Here is a 25,767-nt window from a genome sequence, read left to right on the forward strand (position 1 = left end):
AGAGACAGAGCATGAACAGGGGAGGGGCAGAGAGAGAGGGAGACACAGAATCTGAAACAGGCTCCAGGCTCTGAGCTGTCAGCACAGAGCCTGACACGGGGCTCGAACTCACGGACCGCGAGATCGTGACCTGAGCCGAAGTCGGCCGCTTAACTGACTGAGCCACCCAGGCACCCCATGATGAATCATTTTGGAGGCAGACGGATGACTATGGCCCATCTCTGTGCCCAACTGGTCATGCAGTCTCCTCTCTGGGTCACAGTCTCACATTCACAAGCTTCAACCACATGCCCTTGATAGTAAGGAAAAGGCAGATGGACCCTATGGTCTCTACACTCTCCCTCCATTCTTCCCAAATGTTGTGAGTAAAAATTTGAACTGAGGGTCTAGCTCATGGTTTGACATGGGCTCTCCCAATGAGACAGGGTATATATATAAAAAAAAGTCATGATTCTCCTATCCTTGAAGATACAAGAACTCTGGCCGCCATGACCAGGCACATGCGACGTGTCCTCATTTCTTTTTGGTGTTCTAGAAGCAGCCTGAGAGAGATGAGTCTGTGGTCAGGCCTGGGTTACTGTGGTTACAGAGAGATAAGGTCTTTCCAGAGTTGATTGCTCAGCTCTGCTAAAGAAGGCAACAAGTCACCGGCAGCCGTCATGTGTAGTCAGAGAAAGGGCTCAGCGGCACCTGAGTTTCATGATGTATACATATTTAATTATGTACATAATGCACGAATGCTTTCCCTTTGTAAAATATTTGGACAGTGTGCAAGGTTTCAGAGCAATAAGTGAAAGTTCCCTTTCCTTCCCCCTCTTCCCATCTTATTCCCTTCCCCGGAGGTAACCATTGTGGCTTTGATATGACTCCTTCCAACACAACATATACTCATATAGTTGTATATTCTACCTTACTAGCCATCAAAGAAACGCAAATGAAAACAATTGACAAGGGATACCTTCCTTCTTATCATATTTTCTCTGTCAGAGATGAAGAAAAATATCCAGGGTTGGTAAGGGCTTGGGGAAGGAGTTGCCAGTCGGAGCATTTGTTCTAGAAGTTGATTTGGTCACATAAGTGCATTGAGACTTTACGTCAGTAGGGTCAGGGTCAGTTAGGAGATTGAAAGCGCACAGGTTATTTGAACAAGAAAGATTTAATCAAAAGACATGTTGGGGCACTTGGGTGGCTCGGTCGGTTGAGTGTCCAGCTTCGGCTCAGGTCAGGATCTCACGGTCCGTGGGTTCGAGCCCCACGTCGGGCTCTGTGCTGACGGCTCAGAGCCTGGAGCCTGCTTCGGATTCTGTGTCTCCCTCTCTCTCTGCCCCTCCCCTGCTCACACTCTGTCTCTGTCTCTGTCTCTCTCAAAAATAAACATAACCCCCCCCCCCCAAAAAAAAACTACTGGTGGCCTTGGTGAGTGTGTCCTAGAAGTGTGGGTGGAGCTAGTCTGTGAGGGCTGCTGGGCTCCCAAGCCGCATTAAAAAATTGAGGACTGGGACCCAAAAAGGAAGTGTCTTCCTGGCCCTGCTGTCTTGCGGTATTCGTCTAGTGCCCTCCACTGACAAGCCTATCATGTGCCCACCCAACAGCAGAGATAGGTTTGCAGGGTCCAGTTCCAGGGTCAGAAAGCAGGGGTCGGTTTGGATCTGAGAGACGAGAAATTGATAACTGGCACAGATTTTAACGTCTGGATTCCATTTTGTAAAATTTAAGGGAATAATTTAAAATATGCGTAAGTATGTAACTAAAGAACGGTGATGGCAGTATAGGAAAAAATGCAAACGAGCTCAATGTTCGAATACGGAGAACAGCGTGAGCAAAATAGTGGCTCATTTATAAAATGCGGACATATTCATTTATTATTGTGAAAAATGTTTATATTATTAGGTGAAAAAGTATGTTAATAACAACTTTTATATTATGGCCCATTAAAATATTCATATACATATATTCATGTACGCATAAAAAGTTTTTGAAAAGTTTAGTATCTTTTTTTTAAAGACATCTTATTCGTCAACTTCTTGATACAATATCTGGTTGTTCAGTAAACATTTACGGAACAGATGAATTGTTTTGGTTTCTGAAGGCTGCTACAACAAATTAGCACACGGTTGATGGCTTAAAATATCAGCCATTTAGGGGCGCCTGGGTGGCTCAGTCGGTTGAGCGTCCGACTTCAGCTCAGGTCACGATCTCACGGTTCGTGAGCTCGGGCTCCGCGTCAGGCTCTGGGCTGATGGCTCAGAGCCTGGAGCCTGCTTCCGATTCTGTGTCTCCCTCTCTCTCTGCCCCTCCCTCATTCATGCTCTGTCTCTCTCTGTCTCAAAAATAAATAAACATTAAAAAAAAAATTTTTTTTTTTTAAATTAAAAAAAATATATCAGCCATTTATTCCCACACTCTGGACACTAGATACCTAAAATCAAGGGCCATACCCTCTCTGAAGGTTCTAGAAGAGACACCTTGCTTATCTCTCCCAGCTTCTGGAGGCTCCAGACATTCCTTGGCCTGTGGCTATATCTCTCCATTCTCTTCTCTGCCTTCACATGGCTTTCTCCTCTGTCTATGGTTCTCCTCTCCTTATGGGAACAATTGTCCCGGGAGTTAGAGCCTAGCAGATAATCCAGACTGATTTCATTTTGAGATCCTTAATGTAATTACATTGGCAAAGAACCTTTTCCACATAAAGGCACACTCACAGGCTCTGGGCAGATACATCTTTTGGAGAGGTGGTGAGCACCATTCAACCCACTACATGTATGAATGAATACATTTTGTAGTGATTTCCTTGGGTGGTGGGATTAATGCATAATCTCAGTTTTCTTTTCTTCTCCTTCTCCTCCTCCTCCTTCCTCTTCTTTACCAGTATTTTTATGATTTTTATGCAAAGATCTTTTTAAAAAATTTTAATGTTTACTGACTTTTGAGAGAGAGAGAGAGAGAGAGAGAGCAAACAGGGAGGGGCAGAGAGAGAGGGAGACACAGAATATGAAGCAGGTTCCAGGCTCTGTACTATTAGCTCAGAGCCCAACGCTGAGCCCACGAACCATGAGATTGTGACTTGAGCTGAAGTCGGACGCTTAACTGACTGAGCCACCCAGGTGCCCTGCAGAGATCTTTATGTTACTTTTTAAATAAGTAGAAAATGAAAAAGTACTTGGGGTATGAAAATTACTGAGAAAATCCTGAGAAGTCCTGAGTTCATCATCTTAAAGATATGGCTGAACCCATAGTTCACAAAACCCTGAACAGCTGTACCCACCTGGGGAAAGAAACAGGAGGAGAAAATAAAGAGGCTCAGGAGAAGGGGCACATTCATCCCAGAATACCTACGTTCATTTATGCCTCGGGACAGACCTGAAGAGCTCCCAGCTGAAAGCTGGACCTAGGGAAGCTGGGAAGCAGAAATCCTGGCCTGGCCTTCTGGGCATCCGAGTTGAGCAACCTTGTGGTCTGTGCAACACTCACTATTTGGAGCCACAGACCAAGTTTTTTGTTCTTTTTCAGTGCAGCCCTCCCCCTCCTCCTTTTTCTCCTTGTTCTCTTGCTCTGATTCATTGATGGATTCCTAAGGGAGATGTTGTTCCATTAAAACAGGAAAGTCTGTGCTGTCGAAAGGCATTTTAAAATGCTCCTGTCTTCTTTCACTGAGAGAGGCGATCTTTCCAAAAAGAAAGGAAAACAAGGGAGTTTGGGCATAATCACCTTTTTTATTTCTCTTAAAGCAGGTTTTATTTCTAGCCTCTTTTGAAAACCAATCGGTTTTTTTTTCTTAAGCTTAAAGTTTAAAGCTAGGCTAAAACATGGATAAGTATCAAATGCTGAGTTCAACATTTTATCTTCTGGGTAGGAGATACATTTTAAAAAATTAGGTTAATTAAAAATAACCATTGCCTATCGATGTAAAGAAAAGGAGAGCATTTATCATGAATGTTAAGTCATCGTTTGAGTTCATATTGACCCGTAGTGATGTTAACGCAATGAGATGTCAGTTACCATACTATGAATGAATAATAATGAATGAATGAATACCTGAAATATAAGAACAGACCATGCTTTTTTTAAAAAAAATGTTTACTTATTTTGAGAGAGAGCGCGTGCACAAGTGAGTGGGGGAAGGACAGAGAGAGAGAGAGAGAGAGAGAGAGAGAGAGAGAATCCAAAGTAGGCTCCACACTGAGCGCAAGCCTGACACAGGGGATCAGTCTCACGACCTGAGCCAATGTCAAGAGGAGGATGCTTAACCAACTGAGCCACTCACATGCCCCAGATTATGCTTCTTTTTCATCATGGAAATATTTTTATCTTATGAAGAAAGAGTGAGCATTAAGGTGGGTATCTTGGATGACCCATTCAAGGAAGTTCGCTTAAACCAACTTAACGGAACCTATATCCTTCATGGACTGACAGAAACACTGGTGGCACATATTGAGGCCACATTTCCTGATCAGACTGTGCTGGTTTGAGCAGATGTGACAAGAGTGAGAACCCCGGCCACATTCCCTCTGATAACTCCAGTAGAGTCGCCGGTGACCCATTTTGCTTTCTTGGATGTAACGAGGCAAAAAGATACCACGCTTTTTAAACTAGGGCAGGGGTTGGTGATTTTTTTTTTTTTCCTGTTGAGGGCCGGATAGTAAATATTTTAAGCTTTGTAGGCCAGATGGTCTCTGATGCAATGATTCAACTCTGCCATTGTAGTAGGAAAGCAGCCACAGGTAATAGCTAGGTTAAGGAGCATGGAGCATTCATTGGAGCATTCCAATAAAACTTTATTTACAAAAACAGGCGGTGGGCCAGGTTTAGTCCATGGGTGGTAGTTTGCTAACCCCTGAGAGAGAAGCTCAGACAATTGCAATAGTATGCTGATAATCGTGGCTCTCCAGAACCGGAGAAAGCAGATTTTGATCTGCTCTGTTGTTTCCTCATAAGAAGGAAATGCCAATATGTTGGCAGATCTATGTGCTTTTTTTGGAAGATTAATCTGGGTTAAATGATGGGTGATGTAAAAGGAAGAACGAGAAAATGAACCCTTGTATTTGTGAAATGAATGGTTCGATTCTCAGAAACCAGGATCTTGTCAGTTGGTTCTATTGGCAATACTTTTAGCCATTATCATCTTGGAACAGATTTAATACTTGATTTATGAGTTCATCTTATTATATGAAGCATTTGCCATACAGAGTTATGTGTTCAATGGCTATGGTTTATGCCATAATATAGCTGAATTTGGAAAATAATTCATACATAAGGGGATTTAAATGAATTCCTTTACCTATGGTTTATTCATCCCTGTTCGTTTTTCCTAAGTAATATTTGATTGCAAGATAAAATTTAAGAGGAAGGTAAGACAATAGAAGTGGGTGATATTTTGGAGGGATTGTTGATGGGCTATAGTTATATTCTGGGTTAAGAGATATTTAATTCTTTTTTCATGTTTATTTGTTTTTGAGAGACAAAGAGAGCGCAAGTGGGGGAGGGGCAGAGAGAGAGGGAGACACAGAATCCCAAGCAGGCTCCAGGCTCCGAGCTGTCAGCACAGAGCCCGGTGCAGGGCTTGAACTCACAAACTGTGAGATCACGACCGGAGCCGAAGTTGGCTGCTATCCGACTGAGCCACCCAGGCACCCTGGGTTAAGAGATTTAAAAAAAAAAGAAAAGAAAAAAACAAAACAAAAAAACCCAGGGAGGACTGAGCACATTAACTGGAAAGGGAATGGCTTTGAGTAAGAATGCTTGTATTTCGTAGTTTTAGTTAGTTGAGGAAATCACTAACCTCCTTCATTCAACCAAATGCTCATTCAACCAAATCAAATATTACATGTGAACGCGTGTAGCCTCTTGCTATCCTTTGCAGCTGTTGGGTTCTCTGGGATGCAGAAATGCAGAGGTAGGAGGGCAAAAGCCTTCCTGCCCAGAGGGAACCATCTGACTGTGATGTAGATCGATGGTCTCTACCAGAGTGGTGCAGAGCTCTGCAGCAAAGACTGCCTGTTCAGGGAGCTCTGTGTTGGTAGGGATTTGGGGCCATGCGTTGCTCAGTCATTGGCAGAGATGCCCTACGAAGTGGTCTTGGCTACCACTGCCTCACTCGTTAATGGCCTTGAAAGCTGAGAAGGGGCCAACGGCTGGAGGCGGTCAACCAGACATATTCTTGCCGTGGGTCCTTCCTTGAAGCGGGGGGTCTGAAGGGCACATCTCTAGACATGACACATTCTTTCAATTTTCTGACTCTTCCTTTCAAGCCTCATTAGCTTGTCTCGTCTTCCTCCGCCTTTGCAGTGAGGTTCCCAGAAATCTCTCTATGCTATAGACTCTTTCTGGAAGATTGCTTCCACTTACATGGCACTGATATGGCTTGTTATCATCGCCTATGCCAGGGATTACTTATACATTTGGTGCATCAGATAGGATGACAGTTGGGGGCATAAAACATAAAACTGGAGTATCAGTGGTTTAAATGTAAAATGAATTTGTATGTTCTCAGTGCAGAGTCAGAAGGGTGGCTTCCCCGCCAGACACCCAGGATCCTTCTATCGTTCTACCTTAAAATCCTAGCGTATGGTTCCCGTGTTCAAGATCGCATGATGGTCAAAGTGGCTGGTGGACCTCCCCTGCTCACATTCTTGCTCTTAGCAGAAGAAGAACGAGGGAATGGAAGGAGCAGAGAGAGCCTATCTCCCATCTGAGTCAGCCAAATGTAAGTGGTTTTCCTGGAAGTCCCATACAACATTCCTATTTACATCTTGGGTTACACCATAGTCACATGGCTGCATCTAGCTACCAGGGAAGCTGGAAATGTAGTTTTTTGTTTGTTTCAATTCTAGCGTCTGCCGGGGAAAAAAAGCATGCAAGGAAGAGGACTGACATGGATGCTGAGGACCTACATCCGCAGTATCTTTCACACTCCCAAATTGTTTTTTCCTGATCATGCTTTTCTTCTGAGTTGGAAACAGGTGTTTTTCCGTCTCCTAGACATTTCCGTCTAGATGTCCCAAAGGCAACTCAATTTGAACGTGTGCTAAACTGAACTCCGTTATATTGACCCACAGTAATGATTATATTTCCGCCTACATCATTATGCCATCGATCACTTGGTCAGCCAAAATCTCTCATTTCACACGCTTCTTTTCTCCTCCCTTTCCGTATTCAATCTGTCTCCTAGTCTTGTGAATGTTTTCCTAATTATTTTTTCGAGCATATCCTTTCTGCCCCATTGCCACTTCCAGGATCTTGGTTTAGGACCTCATTATTTTTTTGGCTAGTGGATTTTTTTATATTGCTTTATTCATCTCAGCCTTGAACCTTCTGATCCATTCTTCATGCTGTTGCTGAAGCTGTTTTTGCAATATATAAATCTGCTTACATTACTCCACAGCTTGAAATCTTACACCGTCTACACAGTAAAGGCCAGACGCTTTAGGAAGGCAGATCTCATGGTCTGATGACTGTTCTCACTTTGGCTTTATCTTTGGCCACTTCCTGTTGTACATCCTGTGTCTCATCCACGTTGTTTTATATGTATATGCCGTTATGAAATACCTATCTAGACAGAGATAGGCCTCCTTAAGACTTAAATCTTAAGTTCTGTCTTTCTTGTTATCGCAGCACACCCCTACCCCCACCCCACGCCCTGGAAGCTCTCGGTTAGAACACATGTTCTTCTACGAAAGTTCAAAGGGAGTCTTAATCTTTCTGAAGATGACAAAGGTCTGGCTGATTTTAGGGGAAAGATGATGAGTTTGGATTTCAACATGTTGCATTAAGCTGATGAACTGAAATCCAAATGGAAGCATCTAGGGCTAGGAGATTCCGGGGCTGGGAGAGACATTTGGAGATAAGGATTTTGACGAGGTCAGCAAAGGCTTCGCAATGTATTCTGTGAGTATGGATGAGGTAGAGCGTTTTGCAGGAATGCCTCAATGTCTTTGGCCGCAAGAGGGGTAAGAAAGTGGTCAATGGTGTCAAACGTAGTGACGAAGTCAAGAATGAATAGAGACCGAAGGATGTGGCCCGCAGAAATTGTTGGTAAGCTTTAAGAGCGATGCTTTCCGTTGACTGCTTGGGTCGGGAGCAGAAAGTCACGGAGCTATGGAGCAATCCAATGATGTGGGCGCACAGCATACGGTGACATGGTAGGATTTTTGATGGTGAATGGAAAGCAGGTGAGGGGGAAGGCAGCCGGAGCTGGGCAGCAAATACAGTGAAAGGTGAGGGGGTTTTCACAACAGGGAGATCCGGGTTTGTGGAAAGGTGGGTGGGAAGGAGTTAATGGGGAGAAGGAACTAGAAAGCATGTGAGAAGTGGATAGAAGTGATCATCCCAGATGCTCCGGGGGGTTCACTTTTTAGAGGAAGAGACACACGTAATCAGAGGCTGGCGGGAAGGACAACAAAAGGTTGGTGGGTGTTTTGAGACGATGACAAAAGAAATACAGAAGCTCCAAGTGGATCTTAGAGAAGCTGGAGGTTTGGTCATCTCTGGAATTTACTGAGGAATAAATGTGGCGAGTAGATAGAAGGAAGAAATGGGGTACAAATGATGGGTTGAGAGAGGAGAGGATCTAGAACATCAAAAATTGGGAACATTTTACAAGTCTAGAACAGAAACTCAAATAGGAAGGAAAAAAAAAAAAAACAACCCCTGGGAGATTAAATTTGATGACCAAAGGGAAAAAGGAAGCCAGAAACCTATAAATTTCCCTGAGATGGGAAGGATTTATAGATGAGGAAAAAATCGATGTGGAAAATCCATTTTTGGCTTTTCCCAGCCTCCTGCTGTGTGTGAAATAACAAATAATGTTTCCCAAACCCTAAATGTTTCAATTTCCTCAGCTGAAAGATGGCATGTTGCTGTTATACTATTTATAAAGTGAGGCTTTGTTTGCTCAATCTTACTCAGGATGACAACGCTGAAAATAAGTCTCTGGGACAGAATTCAAGTCCGTGAAATCAAGGTCACGTTTAAGGTACTCATCATCTGCACCAGACACGAGGCTTTGCGATGACCCAAAATATAATACTCTTTAACCTGCCTCAATTGGAAAGAGTTAAAAAAAAAATAATAAACCGGAGAATGAGACAGACGGAAATAAAAATACCACCTTTCTTACTCATAAACCGCCGTATTGGAGGCATGGGTTAATCTGGCCCGTCAGTTTATTTACACTCCCCTGGATGCAACTTGCATCATTCCCCAAAACTGGAGGCCTTCTTCTCTGGCATGGTCCTGCTGCAATAAACTGTCTGGATGGCCAAGAGGAAAGGAGAATTTAATGGGAATATAGGTAAACTATAGGTGGCTGTTTCCTCAAAAAGAGAAGGAGCTAACTCATGTCCTTTTGCCAAACTCATGAATCAGATAAGTCATCTTCTTCCCAGGATGGAGTCATTGGGAGCCAAAGAGAGAGTCCTGAGTCTAACTCTAATTGATGTCCTCCCCCTGGAATGTCTATTAAGTACTCCTCCCCAGACAAGGCAATATATCAGGACCAGGGGTACCAAGGGATATAAAGATAAATAAGACACATCCCAAGAGGATTCAAGGAGCTCACAATCTAGCAGGAGAGAGAGAAGGGATAGTCTGTTGGACGGATAGGAACACAGAGACCCAAACGTGGAGGGCAGGTGATGTTCAGCATAGGCGGAGGGAAAAGGGGAAATTGCAAGTTGAAAGGGCCTGGAAGGTAGAGACTCTCACCAGCTTTACTAAGGATTTTGGTCTTCATGAGACAGGAAACAAGAAGACATGGAAAGTTTCTGAGCATGGGAGTGAACAATGGGTTGTAGCGTGCAGGATGGGTGAGAATAGAGGACAGGCTCAAGGTGAGAGGTGATGAAGGCTTGAATAAGGCGCTAATCAAGAGAAATGTTGGAGACACAAACCACAGTGGAGGGCTGGATACGGGGTATCGACAAACACGGGGCAGCTAAAGTATCTTCCAAGGCAAAGCAGGTAAATAGGAAGAAGACAACGAGCTTGGTTTTGTGCGTGTTGAGTTGGACAGGTTAGGAAAGGTCTGCGCTTCTCTAGAAGGGAGTTAGAAAGAAACAAAGAAACACACACGGACAAAAATAAATAAGTGAGCATTTACTATGTGGTGAGCCCTGCCTAGTTACTGGAGACACAGCAGTAAAGATGTCAGACCTTGTCCTTGTCCTCAGACAGCTTATGGTTGATCCACACCATTCCCATCTGTGAGCTGTGGGCCCTCAACCCTCCTCCAAAATGTTTGCCAAGTACATAGGGGAACCTCCAAATGGATGGGACCAGGAGCCACCATCTGCCCTGCAGGTGCCACATCGCCCTGCCCTGTTCAGCCCACTTGTTGGTTCTATTCCCATGGCCTGAAAACCCTGTGCTCATGAGGGCATCAGTGTCACATGCCAGGGCATCACCCTGGACAGGGTGCCTCCTGCACTTGCCAGGTTTCACATCTCATGGCCTTCCCTCCACATGGACCTTCAGCGGGGTTGTCGGTTCACAATGTACCATTCTCCCTCATGCTTCCTTTATCACCTCTTTTGGTTCATTTCCCTTTCAAATGCCTGCTACAAATCGAGGAAGCTCCCATGCATATGAAAGGAGATAATGGCGGGATATGTATGTGTGTATATAGGTGCATTGTGTATATGTGTGTATATGTACATGCGTGTATATGTATGTGTGTACGTGTGTATTTATGTGTGCATGCGTGTATATGTGCATGTGTTATGCATATGTGTGCATGTAGGGGTGTGTTTGTGTGTGCACATGTATGTGTGTATGTACACATGTATGTGTATATATGTATGTGCGCGCATGTATATGTGTATGTGTATATTCATGGGTGTATATGTGTGCGTGCATGTGTGTATGTATGTGCTGGTGCACACATGTGTGTGCATGTATGCATATGTGTGTGCATGAGTGTATATGTGTGTGCATGCATATGTGTGCATTTTACGTGCATGTGTGTATATGTATATGTGTGTATGTGTCTATGTATGTGTGTACATGTACATTTATGTGTGTGTATGTATGTATGTATATGTGTATGCATTATGCATGTGTGTGTGCATGTAGGTGTGCACGTGCATGCAGGAATATGTATGTGTGTATGTGCGTACACGTGCATGTGGGTATATATGTATGTGTATGTCTGTATGTGTGCATATGTGCATGAATGTATATGTATGCATCTACATGCATTTGTGTATACGTCTGTACATGTGTATGTGTGCACGTATATATTGTGTACATGTATGTGTGCATGTGCATGTATATGCGAGTGCACACATGTGTACGAGTGTGTGCCTATGTGTGTACATGCGTGTATGCACGTGGCTATGTGTGTACATGCATATGTGTATATGTGTGCACATGCATATGTATGCATTTTGTGTGTGTGCATATGTGCATGTGTGTGTTATGTATGTGCACGTGTGTATATGTATATGTGTATATGTCTGTGCATGTGTATATGTGTATGTGAGTGTATGATATGTGTGTGATGTATGTGTGTGTGTGTGTCCATCCTCCAGCAGACAGATCAAAATACTTTGCTACTCAAGTAATTGCAACAAAGTACAATGAGTGTTGTGTGGAGGGAGGTGGGAGAACTGGGGAGGCAGGTGACAGGGACGCTGCCACAAAACTCTAGCACGGAGATTCCCAAGCTTTTTTGGTACACAAACTTCTTAGTAATTCTTTCCTAGCATCCTAGGCCAAAAGAAATACCTAGAAGTTCTGTTTATTTAAGGGGCAGGTCTCAAACACTTAAGTATTCAGGTATTAATGAGTTAGTAGCTGTTTTTTTTAATACACATAACGAGAAAATATTTTTATTTTGTTCTTAAAAACTTATTATGATTGGCCCCTGAACAACATGGGTTTGAACTTTGTGGGTCCATTTGTATGCAGATTTTTTTCAATAAGTACAATCCTGTAAATGTATTTTCTCTTTCCCATTCTTTTCTTAAATTTTCTTTTCTCTAGCCTACTTTATTATAATAATAAAGTATATAATACATAGAATATACAAAATATGTGTTGATTGACTTTATGTTATCGGTAAGGCTTCTGGTCAACAGCAGGTTATCCGTGGCTAAGTTTTTGGAGAATCAGAAGGTATAGGCAGATTTCTGGCCACGCAGGGATTGGCGCCCCTGACCCGCACGTTGCTAAAGGGTCGATTGTTCCTGCTAGGGACATGTGTGTGCCCGTGGAGTTGCACAACTTCTCCAATCTTGGCATCAGATTGGGCACCGCCACCGTTTTCCACAGATTTCCACGTGGAGGTAATTGCCTTTTAAAAATCATGTCAACTGTCGCAAACCTAACTTGTCTCCGATGCAGTGTCACCCTCAGGAATGCAGCGGTCTAATGTCGAAACTGCAGAATACCTTTAGCTAGGAATTCTCAGAGTTTCCGACAGGTGTCAGCTACCCTTGGATTTCCCTTGAAATTTAAAGATTTTCCAGAGTTCTCCCTGGGCGTTTCTTCCTGTGCCCTGGGGCACCTTGATCCACGAGTGTCAGGGGATTAAGAAAGGATGGGCATTGAGGAGGGCACCTGTTGGGATGAGCACTGGGTGTCGTATGGAAACCAATCGACAATAAATTTCATATTTAAAAAAAAAAAAAAAGAAGAAAGGCCTCTGAAATGAAAGGAGGTTTGAACCAAGACACCAATAATGAGAAGGAATAGTCCAGGCAAAGGAGGGCTTGTAACCACCTTGCAAACGGGGTCACGTTTTGTGAGGAAGCCTCGTTCTTGAGGACTGTGGTCGACTTGAGCAACTGCCTTTTAGGGTACTTATCCGATCTGATTTTATATATAAATGTATGTATTCATTGTAATATAATTATATAGTAAAATATAATATGCTTTATATTTTGCATATTATGTAATGTGTATTAATATATATGACTACTCGTATCCAATTGTTCTCTAACTTCTGGTGGGGGGGATGAGGCAGGTTGCTCACAGGGTCCCAGCCATAGAGGGTGCTCAGCTGAGGATTTGTAGAGGAACCAGTTGGCCTGGTTTTAGGATTTTTTCCAGCCATATTTGGCAGTCTGGGAACAGGAACAGAGAAAATAGATGGTTGGCTTTCTCCAGGGTTAGAAATTGGCAAAATAGAAGCGGCAGAAAATCAAGGGGTCTGAGGGTGTGAAGATTTAGAAAATTCGCTCTGATTTACACCGTGCTTTGGGGGAGGTGTTCTTGGCAGGGAGACCCTTTGTGGTTCTTTATCCCTGATTTGTTAAATCCTGTGATGCTGTGCCTGGATGTGGGTCTCTCTTTTTTTTTTTTTTTGCTTCTGGTGCTGGGTCCCCAGTAGGGTCTTTCGAACGAGAGGCTCCTTTCAACACTTGTATGTGTGTTTTTTCTACCTGCTGTTTTCTGTTTGGAACCACAACTCACGTTCCCATTATTTGGCTGTTAGACCTTCCGGACTGATCTTTTCTTTCATGTCTCTCACACCTCCACCCAGTGTTTTTCACCTCCTTATTTCTGTTTGTTCTCTTTCTGGCAAAGGAACTAGGATGAACTTTACCTTCAAGTTCATCCACGGAAATTTTTATTTTGGGTACTCTATATTTACTTCTTGAAAGCTCTTCTTTGCTCTGTGATAAATAAATTCTTGTTTTATGGGTCCATTATCTTATTGTGTCTCTCCAAGGACATCATTTAGAAAACATTTAAAAAACATCCTGCGCACTCTGTTTTCCTTTCTTTCTTCCTTCCCCCCGCCTCCTCTGCCCACCCTTCCTCCTTCCTTATTCCCTTCCTTCCTTCCTTCCTCCCTTCCTTCCTTCTTTCCTTCCCTCCTTCCCTTCCTTCCTTCCTTATTTCCTTCTTTATTTCCTTCCTTCCTTCCTTTTTTCCTCCCTTCCTTTTTTCCTTCCTTCCTTGTTTCCTTCCTTCCTTCCTTCCTTCCTTCCTTCCTTCCTTCCTTCCTTCTTTCCCTCTTCCTTCCTTCCTTCCTTCCTTCCTTATTTACTTCTTTATTTCCTTCCTTCCTTCCTTCCTTCCTTCCTTCCTTCCTCTCTGTCTCTGCCTCTGCCTTTGCCTCTGTCTTCCTTCTCTCTTCTCCTTTGTTTCTTAATTAGCCCAAGTTCTGGGCATATGGAGAAATAAGGCAAAAACGTAAGGTAGACGAGAGAGCAAAATAGAACTGTTGTTGAACTAATGAAAGCTCAGGTAGGGATATGGCTTAAGGTGAGAGCCAAGTGGGCCTGACTGAACCCCAGAAGTGTAGACTTCTGTACTCCGTCATGGGCAACGCTGGACTGAGGCAGGCCTCCTCTCATGGTAAGACTTCCACCGGGGAACAGCGGGAGAAAACACTCTCTCTGTTGGACAGACTCTCCCCCAAAAGGAAAGTGTGGAGCTGAACAAAGCCTGGCTAGTTCCTCTTCCCCGATTTGCCATTTCTGCTCCATAGGAGGAGTGAGTGAGAGACTGGGTGATGTCAAGAGTGTGTCACACGTCCATTTGGAAGGAGCCACCAGAGCTTGGGAAGCTTCCCTGCTGACGTCTCCTTGGAGCAGAAGGTCAGTGTCTGGCTTCTGGCCTTCTGCACCTTAGGGACGAGCGGAGCAGGTGAAGGTGTTGGCGGTGAGGAATATTGACGTCCATCTTGGATTCCTCCTTGTGTCCCTGCCCCACACTCTTGCGATGCTGGGTGTCCCTGGGTGTCTGAGTCTCTCTGAGGTCCTCTCCCCAGTGCCCTGCTTTTGTTCATGGCCTTGTGCCCTGCTAAATAAGTTTCTCCTCTTGCCTGCTTTCCATTCTGTACCACTGGGTTGCTGTCCCCCGCTCACGGATATTCCTTCTCCAGGACACTCTGTCCTCGAGAGTTTCTATTTCTTTTCCACGTAGAGAGGTGCACAAAAGCAAAAGCTCTGGATTCTTAGGCTCACGTTGCCACAAACTAACTATATGCCTTTGGACGCTTGTTATAAGGTTTAAATGTTCTACTACATGTGAAATGCTCAGATCCGTGACTGACACAGTGATAAACGTTAGTTATCGTCATCATAATCTCACTGTCTTCCCAGTAGAGTTTTGGGAAGGGTAAGATGCAAACGTTGAGTGTTCTGTCATCATCTTTGCATGTGATCTTCATACCTCTCATTTTTATTGGTGTTTCGTCCATGGTAAGTTCCGTGAAGGCAGGATCCCTGTTTCCCTCATTCCTGCAGCCATTCATGGGACACAACACATAGCATATTGTATGTGTGCGGGTAATACTTGTGGGGGAATTGTTGAAAACAGATTCACTCGTAATACTCCTTATAGGAGGCAACGTTGTGCGGTACTTAAGAACCACAGGGCTTTTGAGCCAGACTTGAGCTTGAATTATTGTTGAATCATTAACTGGTTGCCTAGCCTTGGACACGTTCTTAATTTCTCCAATTCTCAATTTCCCCAACCTGTAAAATGAGGCTAACAATAGTGCCCCACCTCATAAAGCTAATGTGAGGACTGAAAGGAATAGATTGTATGAAGCACTTAGGAATAATGCTTGGCACATAGTAATTGCTCAATAAATATTAGCTGCTCTTAATGTTGTTATTCTTATTGTTTATTCTCTACATGCCAGTCACTGGGCTAGGCACAAATAGATGCATCATTTATTGAGTGCCTACAGTTTGGTATTTACCGTCCTTAATATCCTAGTAGTCGAGGGTGTAGTTTCTAGCGTCAGATGGTCTGGGTTTGAGTTCAGGCCTCAGCCGAATCATTTTGAATGAGATACTTAAGCTCACTCTCCGTGTTTGGAGAATGAGGGTAGTTAGGAGGCAAACCACATAAAGCCCATAGCATAGAGCTTAGCACATAAGAAGTACACGCTCAGTAAATACCAGCTATGATGATGATGATGGAGAAAATGGAGATTATGGTGACAGTGATAGTAATAACGATGGTGACAAAGATAACCACGATAATCATGAGGACGGCAAGAGCGGTGGCGGTGACAACAGTGATGTCGATGGCCAAGTCGATCATGATGCCGGTGACGAGGAGGACCATCCTGACTTAGGACCAGCACTGGAGTGCTGAGCCGTTGACCACCTGTCTGTCTTCCTGATCGTGTGTGACGTTGGGCACGTTACCTCTTCTGATTAAACTTCTGCATCTGCATCGGTACAAAGCAGCAACTGTTCCACAGGGCTGTTGGGAAGTGCAAAGGGGACACCGTATGTCATTAATTCCAGGACGCGTATCGCTCGTCGTTTAACATCTCTGCAACCAAGGATGGGTCTACAACTGCCACAGACAGGTGAGCGTACGTTTGATGTTTATGAAGCGAGCATTCTTCGTGGGAGAAATGACCTCGGCGCCATATTTTTTTTTTTTCTTGCGAAAACGATGACGGTTTCATGGGATCCAAGAAAGATCTTCATGAGTAGATAAAGCTGTGTCATTTATTTATCTTCCCTGAAATATGTGCAGGAGGCTTTGTTATCCCGTGCCAAGTAATGAAATTGAAAGCCAGAGGAATCGTGGCCTTCCACAGACCCAGATGAAAGACATTTCAAGGCAACGGGGAGCTGTTGGGATCAGGATGCGGCCTCGACATCAAAACTTGCAGAACGGGTGTCAGTGTTAAAAGAGGATCCCAGAGGAGATCCACTGATCACATGAAGGATGCTTTTGCGTGGGAAAACATGGACATTGGTGACTCTGATTTGAAAACCACTTTGGAACAGTCAGACTCTGAATGTTTGATGTCTCTTCTATTTTCTTTCTCCTTAAGACACACGGTGAGGTGCCGTAAACAGTCGCTAAGTAGGAGCCACAAGCAGCTCTTTCAATAGGCAGACAATAAACATTCACCTCCGAATTTTATTGCCAATGTCTTATTTACTTTTAACAGGTATAGAAAACAATGGTGTGCCCTCTCGTCGATGGCACCTTTGATTTGATGGAAAACAGCATGCACAATTCTCCGCGCGGTGCCGTAGTGACTTTATAGATTTTTGTCCCAGTTTGGCCTCTGTAAGATTTATAAAAGCTGAGACAAAATATACACCTGTGGTTGCCAGCCTTCAAGAGCCTCCCCAGCGGTTCCTGCCTCCTGGCTTTCATACCCTTATGTGATCCCCCTTCTGCACCGAAGGGCTCGCTTGTGTGGCTAATAGCACATCTCAGAAATGATAGAGTGTGACTTCAGAGGCTAGGTCATTCAAACATTGCTGAGCTGATCTTAACTGTCTTAGATCACTCGCTCTGGGAGGCACCAGCTACTGTGCCAAGAGGCAGTCTTAAGCAGGAGGTACCCAGGATGATGTGGAAGTGAGCCCTTTTGGCAACAGCCACAGTGGCTGTAAATATTTACATAAATAGCACCCTTCTCTTTGTGTTTTTCTATAACCTACTTTTTTCATGCAACCATGTCTTGCGGATCTCTTTCCATGTTAATAAATAGAAGCCATCCCTGGGAGTGAAGGCAAAGTGGTCTGGTCCTTTCTATGTATCTGCCAGTGTTTTGTTTGCCGAATCCCCTATTAATGGACTTTTCAGTGACTTCTCACTTTACTGTAAAGCACGCAGCAAAGAATGTTCTTGTGTAATCGCTAGAATCTTGACTGCTGGTTAAAAGGTAAGCTCATCTACATGTGAAAAACATTCATCTATTTTTGAGAGAGCGTAAGCGGAGGAAGGGCACAGAGAAGAGGACATAGGATCTGAAGCAGGCTCTGCACTGACAGGCTGACAGCGGTGAGCCCAATGTGGGGCTCGACCCCACGAACTGTGAGATCGTGCCCTGAGCTGAAGTCGGATGCTCAACCAACCGAGCCACCCAGGTACCTCAAGCTCATCTACATGCTTTTTTTTTTTTTTTTTAATTTTTTTAAATGTTTATTCATTTTTTGAGAGACAGAGAGAGACAGAGTGTGAGTGGGGGAGGGGCAGAGAGCGAGGGAGACACAGAATCCGAAACAGGCTCTGGGCTCTGAGCTGTCAGCACAGAGCCCGATGGGGGGCTCGAACTCACGGACCGCGAGGTCATGACCTGAGCCGAAGTCGGACACCCAACTGGCTGAGCCACCCACGCGCCCCTACGTTCTGATACTTGTTGCCAAGCTACCCTTTGGAGGTATCATCCACCACTGTTTCATTTTCATGTAGTAATAAAAACACATAGATCTGTTGTGTGTTGGCTTCAGTATAAGTGTGATCATCGTATATATTCTGCAGATGGCTTTTTCTACCCCGCACTATGGCATGGTGGCTTCTCCATGTCCGTTTCTTTCTTTGTATCCAGACTTACCTGGTTCCCCCTGACTGATATGGACTATCTCATAACGCGGATGTGCCATATTTTATCGAACCATTTCCAGTGGATGCACATTTAGCTTGTTCCACTAGTAAAAGATGGGTGCAGTCAGCAACTTTGTATACATGTCTCTTTTGGGGACCCTTTCTCTAGGAGGAATCGTAGAAGTGGAATTATTCGGTTAAAGGAGAAGCATATTTGAAATACAGTTTCACTTAGATCGGTGTTTCTCAACCATTTTTTTCATTATTACCCCTTTCAAAGAGAAAATTATGTGAAACAAAAATAGTAAATTAGTTAATTAAATTAAATTAAATTAAATTAAATTAAATTTCCCCCTGATGAGATGAATCAAACACTAAGGAATAGATTTTGTGGGTTCGAGGTGAACGTTGTAGTACCTAAGATATTTTTGCCTGCAATAACCATTTTTGGCGCATGTGGCTTGATGGGACCCTTAAAAAACATTCACTGAATTGAACTGAATGTTGACAACACAATGTCCAAGAACAGTATCGTGTTTGCCATAAAGCAGAGCAGAGAGAGACGCTGCTAATTTGTTCTCCTTCTTCATGCATTAATTAATGTTGTCAAGGATCCCTAGAATATCACCAGATAGTGATATCATACCCTCGTCTTTCACAGATGAGGGAAAAAAAACACAGAAAAGAAATAACTGAGTGGGAGGCGGTCACTCCTGGGAGCTTGTGCACACATTCCTTTTGTAGTAGCTTTGCGTGTTTAAGGAGAATGGAATCTGGCCCATGAGGCTCATCCTTTGAAATGTGCCTTGTGACAAGTAGGATGGCAGGAAAGCGAAGCCGTTACTTTGATTACATAAGAAAAACCTTGATGGCTCTGAAAAAAATTGGGCCCCTCCGACGTCGGAGACGACTGCAAAATGGAAGCCATGACATTGAGAGATCATTACTCGTAGCTCTGTAGTGGGACCCTAACGATCATATGGATGCGAAAGGAAGGGGGCTGTGAACAGTCACAGGAACAAGACAGGAGTCACCAGCAGGGAGGCTTGGAATAGGGACGCAGACACAGCTGCTGTCTGGGTGCTGTAAGTATGTGCGGTGGTGACGGGAAGGGGGGTAAGGCTCTTACGCTTCTGTTTCTCGGCAAAGCTGTGTTCTAATCTTTCTGCCCTGCGCTGGCTGTGTTATCTCGGGCGAACAGCTTGGTGACTCTGGTCCCCAGCTGAGCCAGATGAGCTGGAAGCCAAGAGGTTTTGCTCAAATCACTTGGGTGGAGAGATTTCACGTCAAAACGTTTAGAGCTGCAGCTGAGAGCTAATAAGATGCTAATGTCAGAATGAGGAGGCTTCCTGGAGTTCTAGGGAATGTTTTTATGCATGTGCGAAGGTTTTAATTTCCATAGTTATGCTTTCACTTTAATGTGGATTAGAAAAAAACACAAGCACATCAAACAAGTGATTTCATAGACGGTGTTTATTGCTTAGGAGGTAGCTTTAAAAAAAACACCCCGAATTTGTTGTAAATTGATATAAGTAAAAATAATATGTGCGTGGAATGGTTTTTTTAAAAAGAGAGTTGAAGATGTTTCTGGAACGGATGAAGTCTGGGGACGGTGATTTATGCGGTTCCTCCCTGCCATTGGCCATGCTGCCTACCATGTAGCATGCACCTGTCAGAAGTGGTTAAAATCACTCACTGTGTCTTCTGCAGCTGAAAAGGAGCAACATGGAAGGAATCTCCAAGATGATTTCAGCACCCTTGTTAGGTTTCCAGGACACAAAACACTTCTTAAAAATAGTAAAAGCTGAGGCGCCTGGGTGGCTCCATCGGTCGAGTGACAGACTCTTGGTTTCCGCTCAGGTCGTGATCCCAGGGTCGTGGGATAGAGCCCCACACATTGAGCCCTGTACTGAATGTGGAGCCTGCTTAAGATTCCCTCTCTCTCTCTCTCTCTCTCTCTCTCTCTCGCTCTCTCTCTCCCTCTGCCCCTCTCCCCCGGTTGCGTTCTCTCTCTCTAAAAACAAAAAAATTATACACAGTAAAAGCTAACATCTATTGGGGGCTCATTGCGCCGAGGGCTATTCTCAATGTTTCATATATGCGGCTTCATGGAATCCTTACAACCCTGGGAAATAAATTCCATTATTATCATCGTTGTCCCCATTTTACAGGTTAGAGAATGGAAGCCCAGAGAGCACTTTGCGTCAGGCTCTGGAGCTAATGAGCAAAGAGGGCGGGATTGGAACGCAAACAGACAAATCTGGAGCCTGCCCTGTTCTCCATGCTCATTCTATGATTCCATACAACTCTCACCGTGAGAAATCCCTCCTGCTGGACCAGTCGGGGTCCTCATTTTTTAAAAAAAGACTTAATATTTTTTTAGAGAGGTTTTAGGTCTCAAGCAAACTGGGAGGGGCCCCTGGGTGGCTCAGTCGGCTAAGCTCAGGTCATGATCTCACAGTGCGTGACTTTGAGCCCCATGTTGGGCTCTGTGCCGACAGCTCAGAGCCTGGAGCCTGCTTCGGAGTCTGTGTCTCCCTCTCTCTCTGTTCCTCTCCCACGTGCATTCTGCCTCTGTCTCTCTCAAAAGTAAAAAAAAATTAAAGCAAATAAATTAATAAACCAAACTGAGAGGAAAGCAGAGATTTCCCATGTATCCCCTGCCGCCCCCTCAAGTCCTGGCCTCTCCACATCACTCCTTAGAGGGCTGCATTTGTGACACCTGATGAACCCGCACTGACCCATTATCATCACCCAGAATCCATAGTTTGCCTTAGGGTTCACTTCTGCCGTGTTGTGCGTTTATGGGTTTGGACGAGTGTCTTAATGGCACATACCCATCATTATAATATTATACAGAGAATTTCACTGTCCTCAAAGTCATCTCGGGGTGGGGGCGTGGGGGGGGTGCTCTTGCTCCGCCTGGAGGTGGAGCCCAAGATCCAGCATTTCTAAGAAGCTCCCAGGTGCTGTTGTTCCTGTAGGGCCTTGGACCACACTTTGAACAGAAAGGACCTTTTGTTTTTGCAGGAAGCACCATTCTTGTCCTTTCTTCACTTAACACTGTCTCTGTGGCATCAGCTGAGTTCAGCGTGTGCATGAAGCTGGATGCGAATTCATGGCAGTGAGACAGGATATTTGGCAATCAGAGGGGAGCCAGATTCAGCACATGTGTGTCTACAGATCTCTCCCTTCCTTCGTTTGTTGGCTAGAAAGGGAGAATATTCAGCTTGGCCCAAAGAGAAAAGCAAACACTGGCCCCAGATCCACAGGGCACAGAGGCGTAGCCCTCTCTTTTTAGGGAAGGAGGGTTCCGAACGCATTTGGAGAGGGTCCGGCATTGGCCTTGGGCCTTGGGCTGCAAACTGGTTTTTAACTTTATGTAACGTTTTGGCCCTTTTCCCAAGGAGAAGTGTTTCGAAATTGTTTGACGTCCCTGTGCCGGGATGTCTATAAAGAGACAAATTGTCCTTTCATACGAGCTGGCTTGGCAGGAAAGCATGGCCTGTCCCTCTTGCTGTCCAGAAATCTCCTACTAAACTTGTGGCCTGTAACCTCTTCCTTTTGATCTTTCCCCAAGGTTCCCTTTGGGACTGGAGTCTGCCAGCAATGCTCTCCTGGTTTGCATTCACTTGTATAAACTGCCGTAGGTGTAACTCTTAACTCAGAAGCCTCCGTGTATGAGAAAAACAACTTACATTTTTGAAATTCAGTGGAATTTCTATTTCAAGCCCCCATTTCACCAGGGTGGGAAAAATGTAATCTCAGTTAACTTGGGGTTTATTCCTACTCCAGGACTGTGTTTAAATTTGGGGGAATTAGATATCTCATGATCTTAGCTACTCTTTAATGTACTCTTTTTATAAGGGTGTTGGATGAGACATCTGCCATCCATTTTGGTCCTCCGTCATCGGCCTGAGCGTGTCACCATAGAGACTTCCTTGTTGCTGTTTGTATGGTTCCTACATGGCTTTGCTTGCATTTGAGATATTTTCCAACAAATGTTTTGTCTCAGATGAGCGTCCTTTCCAGGCCCCTAATATCCTGGGCTTTTAAAACATTAAGGCCAGGAGTGCCTGGGTGGCTTAGTCAGTGACCTTCCGACTTTGGCTTCGGTCATGATCTCACGGTTCATGAGTTCGAGCCCTGCTTCGGTCACAGAGCCCACTACAGATCCTCTGTCTCCCTCCCTCTCTGCCCCTCCTCATCTTACATACTCTCTCTTTCTTTCTCTCTCTCTCCAAGTAAATAAACATTAAACACGTGCGCACACACACACACACACTACAGCCAGGAAAATATCATGTTTTCCTACTGTTTGTTTACATCATCCCCTGAACCATTAAACATAAAATAGCTTCACTGTTAAAAAATGGAAGGGCAAAAAAAGAGAGCATGAGTTAATATTTGCAATATAAGACTTTGCTATAGATCCCAATGCCCCACATGGAACATCATGCACTTTGTGTAGATCTAGGTGTGTTTTTTTGACTCTTTTCCCACCATGTACATGTTTTGATGATACCATCATTCTCTGAAAAGCTAGCCCTTGTATTTGTCCTTCTCTATTCACGTTCAGCCATTGTCTGCCAAAGAGGTGTGGAGCCCCACGTGGAGGGAGACGCAGAGCTGGACAAGGGAAGGAGGACATCAGAGCACATCCAAGAATTTTGCGGTGTCATGGTTTTGAAAATGTGGCTTATGCCGACTGGCCTGTCCTATGTGAGTTTGTAGCGAGGTGAGGTATAGTAATGGTAATTAATTCAATGATTGAGGGGCACTCCTCTCAATCTGGTCTTTATTTATGAAGATGGAAAAAAACACAAGAGAGACAAAGATCTTTATTTAATTATGCTTAAGGCCCGTAAGTAGACGCAGCCACTGATGTAGTCTACACTGATGTTGCCATTACCCCTTCTACCATGGTTCTGACATACTATTTCGAGCACATTGATTGAGAAAGCCTAAGACCCTGGTTTTAGCATACAAGACTTGGCGTCAGTTGTAAAATATTCCCAGATGTTTGTGCAGGAAGACGAGCTTAGGCCATACTTGTGGAATCACAACTGGAATCATAACCAACAAGTAAGATACATGGTTCATAGTTGGCAAAGGAAAGGATATTTTTACCCTAATCGTGACACTCATTTACATTAATTGAGGCTGGATATTTACAAGCTGCAAAGCTCTTAACAGTTTTTCGAAAGCCCATGAGGAAAGACTGGTAAAATTTACAGTGCTCTGAACAGAGTTTTATCATTACAGAGTTCATAAATGTGGATGAGTCTCTATCTGTTGTCACGAGCATGGTTTCTGGGCCTCTGCTCCAATCTTCTAGACTCCTTTTATCCAGGAACCTAAGCTTGGGAATGACAAACACTTATACACCTGAGTTCCAACACAGATTGGTTGCTAATATGTCATCCAGCTAATCTGGGATGTTTCCATGGAGCCCCTCTTCCCATGTATAGACCCTCCTTCACCTTTTTTTATGTCCCCCTCATCCTTGCTTCCACCTTGTTTTTTTTCTTTCTAGCCTGCTCTTTGACTAAACAAGATAAACATCACAGAAATTGACCAATATCAGCTGGTATGGCAGAAGTTATATCTTCGGGTAGTAGTATAATAATTTACCTCTTTCCAAACTTACTTCTTGATATTAAAGTTTCCTCTGACTTCTGTAGTTTCTTCTCTGAGGACTCTAGAAAGAGTTTAGATTCCTAGTCTTGCCTCCACGGATCTAACTACATAATGAACATACCTTCTTCTGTATGTTGTGAAGGACAGCATGAGGGAAGAATGACACAGGCAATTTTGTTTCCAGGCAAATGTGTGAATACATTTTAATTAATATTGATAGTATAAATACTCCTCCTCCTCCTCCTGCTACTCTTACTACTACATTGTGGTATCTAAAATACATTTAGAATTAAAATAAAGAATACTAAGGACATAAATAGGAATGCGGTAAATAGAGTTCAAGTATTCTAAGATCTTTGTGTTGTCTCGAAAGAGGGGAAAGGCATCAATTAACATTATTCTTTGGCAAGTCAAGGACGCATGTTGTAATTTCTGGGAAACACTAAAAGAATGGCTAATGTGTGTACAGCATCCAGGCTGGTTAGAGAAAAGATGGAATAATTAGGAAAAAAGCCCACTTAAAACAAAGTACAAAAAGACAAGAAAGGAACAAACAAGTGGAACAAATAGAAAACACATGGTAGATAATAGTTTTATCTCGTCGATGGTATACTTACCATTATTATGGACTGAATTGTTTCTCGTGAAATTTATATGTTGAAGTTCTACCCCCAATACCTGAGTGTTACTGTATTTGGAAATAGGGTCTTAAAGAGGTAATTAAGACCAAAGTGGGCCCTAACCCAATACGATTGGTCTACTTAAAGAAGAGGAGATTAGGAATCAGACATAGGCAGAAGAAAGGTTATGTGAAGACAGAAGGAGAAGATTTCTATCTATAAGCCAAGGAGAGTCTTCAGAAAAAATCAACCCTTGTAACACCTTGATCTTGGATTTTGAGCCTCCAGAACTGTGAGAAAATAAATTTCTGTTCTTTAAACCATCCAAATCTGTGGTACTTTGTGTTTTTTTTAATGTTTATTTATTTTTTTTTGAGAGAGAGAGAGAGAGAGAGAGAGAGAGAGAGCGTGCATGAATGAGGAAGACCAGAGAAAGAGGGAGACAGAGAATCCAAAGCAGACTCCATGCTGTCAGTGCAGAGTCTGAAGTGGGGCTTGAACCCATAAATTTGAGATCATGACCTGAGTTGAAACCAAGAGTCAGATGCTTAACTGACTGAGACACCCAAGCACCCTTGTGGTATTTTGTTTTGACAGTCCTGGCAAACTAATACAACTATCTAGATATATCGGTATTTACATTAAATGTAAATGAACTATATGCTTCAAATTAAAAGACATAGACTGTTAAATTAGAATTGAAGAAGATCCATCTATATGCTGGTTACAAGAGACACATGACCTCATTTAACCTTAATTACCTTTGTATACCAAAAACACAAGAATATGGAAGGATTAAAGTAGAAGAGTGAAAAAAAGATACACCAAACTTTAACCAAAAGAAATTCAGTATAGCTATATAAAGCTTAAAAGACACTGATCTCATGACAAAAAATATTAGTTGAGATAGAGGACATTTCATAATGATGGAAGGTTCAACTCACCAAGAAGATCTAAGAGTTCTAGATTTTTATGCATCCAATAATATGGCATCAAAATATTTAAGGCAGTACACTTTTCATGATACAAAAATAAAATACAATGCAGTTGAGAAAAATATATATATAAGGCAAATGTGGACAGAACGACAATTGTATTGGAAAATTTTACCACATCTGCCCCAGTACCTGATAAAATAAATAACTACAGAGAACCAGCATCAATATACAAAATTTGAATAATACATTCAACGAATTTGATCTAAGGACATGTGGGGAAAATGTAGCCAACAACTAAAGAATACACA

General features: G+C 43.4%; 1 protein-coding gene across 1 annotated transcript; it reads right to left on the reverse strand.

Annotated features, from left to right (window-relative positions):
* Positions 1-4,354: 4,354 nt before the first annotated feature.
* Positions 4,355-4,584, reverse strand: LOC113596055 (40S ribosomal protein S29-like). Its single transcript, XM_027047932.2, has one exon. The coding sequence runs from the start codon at positions 4,539-4,541 to the stop codon at positions 4,371-4,373; it is 171 nt and encodes a 56-aa protein (XP_026903733.1). The 5' UTR covers positions 4,542-4,584; the 3' UTR covers positions 4,355-4,370.
* Positions 4,585-25,767: the final 21,183 nt, after the last annotated feature.

This window comes from Acinonyx jubatus, chromosome E1 (genome assembly GCF_027475565.1).
Source record: "Acinonyx jubatus isolate Ajub_Pintada_27869175 chromosome E1, VMU_Ajub_asm_v1.0, whole genome shotgun sequence".
NCBI classification, from domain to species: domain Eukaryota; kingdom Metazoa; phylum Chordata; class Mammalia; order Carnivora; family Felidae; genus Acinonyx; species Acinonyx jubatus.

Excerpts from the sequence above, each read along its gene's own strand:
- LOC113596055 (XM_027047932.2), bottom strand. The coding sequence starts at position 4,541 with ATGGGTCACCGGCGACTCTACTGGAGTTATCAGAGGGAATGTGGCCGG.